Source organism: Osmerus eperlanus, chromosome 7, assembly GCF_963692335.1.
Source record: "Osmerus eperlanus chromosome 7, fOsmEpe2.1, whole genome shotgun sequence".
Taxonomy (NCBI): Eukaryota; Metazoa; Chordata; class Actinopteri; order Osmeriformes; family Osmeridae; genus Osmerus; species Osmerus eperlanus.
The window spans coordinates 22,024,726-22,030,967 of record NC_085024.1 but is presented as its reverse complement, the minus strand read 5'-3'; the positions used below and the strand labels follow the sequence as shown (position 1 = coordinate 22,030,967).

The 6,242-nt window shown below is 48.7% G+C and overlaps 1 protein-coding gene across 1 annotated transcript in view; it reads left to right on the top strand.

The window, feature by feature from the left end:
- Window positions 1–6,133, top strand: part of rundc3b (RUN domain containing 3b) — an 8,880-nt gene extending 2,747 nt beyond the window's left edge. Inside the window, 12 exon segments of the mRNA XM_062466028.1 lie at window positions 468–537; window positions 539–584; window positions 670–743; window positions 745–804; window positions 1,012–1,097; window positions 2,447–2,536; window positions 2,752–2,832; window positions 2,935–3,112; window positions 3,515–3,672; window positions 4,361–4,507; window positions 4,613–4,728; window positions 4,834–6,133. Coding sequence (XP_062322012.1) covers window positions 468–537; window positions 539–584; window positions 670–743; window positions 745–804; window positions 1,012–1,097; window positions 2,447–2,536; window positions 2,752–2,832; window positions 2,935–3,112; window positions 3,515–3,672; window positions 4,361–4,507; window positions 4,613–4,728; window positions 4,834–4,982 — 1,255 coding nt within the window. The 3' untranslated portion in view covers window positions 4,983–6,133.
- The last annotated feature ends 109 nt before the right edge of the window (window positions 6,134–6,242 follow it).

Sequence of the window (6,242 nt, the reverse complement as noted above, 5' to 3'; positions counted from 1 at the left end):
TTTCCCTGTTACAGCTGAGTCTCTGACTACCTAGTCACACACACAAACACACACACACACACACAGCTTGTCCATTAACTCCCCTTTCTGCCTTATTACCTAAATTCAGATTAGTGAGCCTGAATGCACATGACCCGTTCCTGCTCTTCCCCCAGAGTATTGTCCAGAGGTAGTCAATACTGAGCTGCACCAGGCAACAGACTCACACACAGACACACACACACACTCATACACACACACACACATTTGAAGTGTGTTTGGGAAGTGCTTCTGAGAAGGCGTTATCTAAAGTCTCAAAATCTGGGAGATCATCTCATCTCCCCAGGGAACAATTTGTACCGACTGATCTACCAGCCCAGCCCAGCGAGCATCTTCTGATCTACCAGCCCAGCCCAGCGAGCATCTTCTGACCAGGTGCTGAACCCTCCACAGGGACGCTCTCTCACTCAGGGTTGTTGTTGTTGTAGATTCTCAGTGAAGACCTTGCTCGACCGCTCCTGCTATGAGACCATAGACGACTCCTCTCCTGAGTTCATCGAACTTTGTCTCCATCCTGGAACACATTCTTATTAACAGACTGAAAGGTACCAACATGCCCACACGTCAGAACACACTCACGCTCTCAAGGTGTCATCTATGAATGCTTCATGTTAGTCCTTCCCTCTCCAGGACAGACCACCTGGTTTGGTTATGAGAGTCCTCGGAGTTTCTGGGACTACGTGAGAGTGTCCTGCAGAAGGGTCCCTCCACAGCTGCATCCACAGCATTGAGAGTATGGAGAACATCCACTCCTCCAGAGCCAAGGTCTGGGAGACACACACACACACACACACACATACTCCTGGTCCTTGATTGTAATCCTTGTTTCTTGATTAAAAGAGCACAAAGACAGCTTGGTTCTGAAACCCTCTTTAGGGTTAGGGTTATGGTTAGGGTTAATACTATAGGATAGAATCAGAGAAGCAGTTCTAGTGTTTGTTAACCTCTGTGTGTGTGTGTGTGTGTCCACAGGGCAGGGCGTGGATCAGGGTGGTTCTGATGGAGAAACGACTTTCTGAATACATCTCATCTGCTCTGAGGGACTTTAAAACTACTAGGTATCCCTCTCTATATAATCCCACACAACACGACACAAAAAGGTTTTACATTTCGTGCCCCCAAAAATTCAACCTTTCGAAACGTTTTTCCACAGAACACAAAAAAGTGAGGCTTTCTTTTTTTTAACCTTTCAAAACTTTTTTTACACACACAGTGAAAAGAGAGGAGAGGAGAACACAGAAGCCTAAAACGGTGTAAAGCACATTTACATTTAGCAGACGCTCTTATCCAGAGGGACTTACAGGAAGTACAGGGACATTCCCCCAGAGGCAAGTAGGGTGAAGTGCCTTGCCCAAGGACACAACGTCCTGACAGGGCCAAGAATCAAACCGGCAACCTTCTGATTAACAGCCCAATTCCCGAACCGCTCAGCCACCTGACCCCCAAGTATAGCAGGGTCCTCAGCAAGTACTCATCAATGATGCAAACGTATTTTTTGTAACATTTAAAAAATATATATTTGTTCAACCCTTTGAAACTTTTTTTTCCACACGACACAAACAAGTTATGTAATTTGTTTTTCAAAACCTTTTTTCAAAATAATTTTTCAACCTTTTGAAACTTTTTTGGGTGAAAATATTTTTTCTCACTCTCACACACAGAAACACACACACAATGTTTGCTCATTATATTTGACCCCCAGCTGTGTTGACCCTGTATTTGACCATTTTAATTTTCTTACATTGGCAAAAATTCTCAACTAATGACCAAGTATGTGGCCTTGCTGCCACTTGACCCCAGTCTGTTTGTACCAGCCAGAGCTGCAACCCCATGAAGGCCAGTCCACTTCAGGAAGTCACGTCATGCAGTGTGTGTGACTGTGCTGTGTGGATGCAGTGTGTGTGACTGTGCTGTGTGGATGCAGTGTGTGTGACTGTGCTGTGTGGATGCAGTGTGTGTGACTGTGCTGTGTGGATGCAGTGTGTGTGACTGTGCTGTGTGGAAGCAGTGTGTGTGACTGTGCTGTGTGGATGCAGTGTGTGTGACTGTGCTGTGTGGATGAGGTGTGTGTGACTGTGCTGTGTGGATGCAGTGTGTGTGACTGTGCTGTGTGGATGAGGTGTGTGTGACTGTGCTGTGTGGATGAGGTGTGTGTGACTGTGCTGTGTGGATGCAGTGTGTGTGACTGTGCTGTGTGGATGAGGTGTGTGTGACTGTGCTGTGTGGATGAGGTGTGTGTGACTGTGCTGTGTGGATGAGGTGTGTGTGACTGTGCTGTGTGGATGAGGTGTGTGTGACTGTGCTGTGTGGATGAGGTGTGTGTGACTGTGCTGTGTGGATGAGGTGTGTGTGACTGTGCTGTGTGGATGCAGTGTGTGTGACTGTGCTGCTTGTCCTGGTGTTGCAGGAGGTTCTATGAAGATGGGGCGATCATGCTAGGAGAGGAGGCTAGTCTGTTGGCAGATACTCTGATAGGACTCAACACCATTGATTTCAGGTACAGTAGATATGCATTATTATATATGAATAGGGCACTTCTCTGCCCTATTCCAACCTCGATGTAACAACACCTGCACTCTCTCTCTCTCTCTCTCTCTCTCTCTCTCTCTCTCTCTCTCTCTCTCTCTCTCTCTCTCTCTCTCTCTCTCTCTCTCTCTCTCTCTCTCTCTCTCTCTCTCTCTCTCTCTCTCTCTCTCTCTCCCTGTCTACTAGCTTCTGTCTGAAGGGGGAGGGGCTGGACGGCACCTGTCCTGCTGTTATCGACTACACCCCCTACCTGAAGTTCACACAGAGGTAGGTAGCATGTGTGCACGTATGCAGACCACGCTGCTGGTCCGTACGGCACTGCTCCTAACCCTGACCCTCCTCTGCCCTGCTCTGCTCTGCCCTGCGCAGCTCAGACAGCATCAGCAGTGACGAGGAGGAGATGAGGACCCTGGGAAGCAGTGCCAGTGAGAGCAGCACGCCAGACAACATGGTTGCCACGGCGGCGGCCATCTTTACTGAGCAGAGCAGCTGGGTCAGCAAGTGTAAACGACTGGAACAGAAATACAGCGCCGTACTGGAGCAGAAGGTAACACGGGTGGGTGTGTGTGTGTGTGTAGGTGGGTGGGTGGGTGGGTGTGTGTGTGGGTGGGTGACTTAATTAGAGAGTGACTGTAGATTCCGAAATGTCAGGATCAATGTCAGAACCCTATTGAGGATTGTGTCTCTTACACACACACAGACACACACACTCACTCACACACACTTACATGTCTGACGCACATAGCTTGACTTGGAGCAATGCAAAAGACTAATCCATAGTTATTCTGTGCTGACATGTTTATGAAACTAACCCTGTGGATCCTGATCATCTTCCTGTCTTCAGAACCTTCCTCCTTCCATTCAGTCTCCGGCTCCACATTATTTGTATTCAGCTTTGCCCTTCTCAAACAATCTCAGATACTATAAAAAGACTGTGTGTGTGTGTCAGGGTTACCTGCAGGAGCTGGTGTGTCTGAGAGAGGGCCAGCTGTCGGAGGCCGTGTCCCAGAACAAGGAGCTGCAGCAGAGGCTGCTGGACACACACCTCGCCCACACCCTGGAGAAGGAGCAGCTGGAGTACATCGTGCTGGAACTGCAGGACCAGCTGTGAGTCAACACTGTGTGTGTGAGAGAGAGAGAGGAGGAGAGGAGGAGAGAGAGGGGGAGAGAGAGAAGGAGAGAGAGAGAGAGAGAGAGAGAGAGGGGGAGAGAGAGGGGGAGAGAGATAGAGAGATAGAGAGAGAGGGGGAGAGGGATAGAGAGAGAGGGGGAGAGGGATAGAGAGGGGGAGAGAGATAGAGAGAGAGAGGGAGAGAATCAGTGTGTGTGTGAGAGGATGAAGTACATAGTCTGGCAGATCAAGCTGTGAGTTTGACATTCAGGACACAGGAAGAGTGCCGGCCGGTTGCAGGAAGTGTTCGTTTGGCCTTTCCTGTGATCAGCAGAATATACGCAGAGGCAAGGTTGGTGTAAATCAGTTATCAGTTGCATCTCTTAATTAATGATCAATCCCCTTCCCTCTGTTCCACAAGGCTGTGAGATCTTTAGATTTGGTGGTGGGGAAACTGCACTCTCACCTCTTGCTAAGAGGGTTCAGCCTGTCATAGAATTTTAGACATGAGAGAGAGAGATGGGAAGAGATCTGAGGCAGAACAGTGACAGTGAATAATGGAGATGTAGAAAAAGAGACAGACAAATGGAACAAGGAGGATGGATAATGGAGGGGAAGAGAGAAGGTTCTCCCAGTCAGGTTCTGTGGAACACAATGTGAGGAGTTCCACTGTGTTCTCTTTAGGACTGTTCTAAAGAACCATGACCTGCGGTCAAGACAGGAGCTGACTGCCCACCTGACCAATCAGTGGCCCTCCCCCGGTGCCGTAGAATCCAACGCTGTTGCCTTGGGAACACTGTTGTACTGCAAGAGGGCTGGACAGTGGGAGGAGTATGCAAACTTGGATAGATTCCTAGTTCCTTATTTTGCTCCTTTGTAGACATGGACAGAGGTTTGTGGTTGTTCCCCAGGCTGAGGCCTGTTTGTGTTCTGCAGGAAGAGTCTCCACAGCCTGGAGCAGTCAGCTGATATGAGCCTATCACAGACCTCCCTGGAACCATCACACTCCCTCAGCCTGGACGCCAAACCAGCCACCAACTGGCCCCACCGTGGTGAGTGTGTGTGTGAGTGTGTGTATGTATGTGTGTGTGTGAGAGTGTGAGTGTGAGTGTGTGAGAGAGTGTGTGTTACCAGGACTAACCTCCTCTGTCCGCTAGGTAAGGAGGAGAGCCCCTCTCTCAGGGGGCTGTGTGGCTCTCTCACCTCAGTGACCAGTTACAAGTCTCTGGCCAGCCTCAAGTCCAGCGAGTGTCTAGCCAGTCCCACCACGGACATGACCAGCCCTGGCCTCACCCCCCCATCCTAGGATCCCTGCTCCCAGCCTCCCCTGACCCCAGCCCCCCCTAACCCCCACCGCCCTGTTCAAAGGATCCAAGAATGGGCCACAGTCCTCTGTTCTTCATCACTTGAATGATTGTGCAGTTTACGATACAGAACTGGACCCTCAGAGTGTAGGAACCAGGAAGACAGGAGGTCAGGTCTGGAGCGTGGAGCCACAGCTGGACATGTGAGACCGGCCCGGTCTGATCAAGCCCACAGATCCCCTCAGTAACTCGATGCCCACTCAAGACCTCACCTTTTTAAAATATATTTAATTGTCATTAATGTTCTCATTACTTCACCCAGTGCTGATCAAGGGACTGAGATGTTTATCAGTTAGATGTTTGTATTTGCACTTGTTTGCCAGGTGTAATCCATGGCTAGCAGCAGTGTATGAGAAACAGTTAGTGAGAGAGACAGATGTTGGTTGCAGTGGATCATAGGATGTATTAATGTACTGACCACACACCCAGGCTTGAGGCCTGTAGGCATCATGTTTCCACTTGCTGCTTTGCTGCCTTACTGAAAATCATTTGATTTTGAATGTATGTAGAATCAGTTCAGCATTTAAATGTTGTATTTATGTATCATGCAGTGTTCTGCTATTCTTCTTCTTTTCATTCTCAGGAAATGTTAGTGGTGGTGTAGGGATGGTTTAGTTCAGTCCAGTTTGGAAGCATAAGGACAGAGTTAGAAGTTCTGCTCTGTGTTCTGTCCTACGCTGGTCACAACAAGGTTCTAGAATCACTGCGTCGCTCATGGTTCTAGAATCACTGCGTCGCTTAGGGTTCTAGAATCCCTGCCTCGCTCAGGGTTCTAGAATCACTGCGTCGCTCAGGGTTCTAGACTCACTGCGTCGCTCATCTCTGGGGCCTGTCCCACCAGACTGAAACGGCCTGCTCTCATCTGGCCTGCGGCTGGTGGGGCGTCCCTGCTCTGTTCAGAGGAGCAGGCCACACGGGGGGGTAGCTGGACACAATGTACACATCATGTCACTCTGGGGGATTTGGTTAGCTGTGTGTTGATGGTAAACTCATGACTAGGCTTTCTTCATTTGTCTTTTTCCTGCAGTTTTTTGCACATAAATTTAATGTTTTTATCCTGTCACTTTGAATAAATTAAGTACTTGCCAGAATACAGAGGCTCCTATAGTGATTAGTGAAGCCTTGAACAAGTTATATCAGTTCATAAATTCAGTACAGTAGTGAACATATACCTTGTAACAAAGTATACAGGAAAATATTCA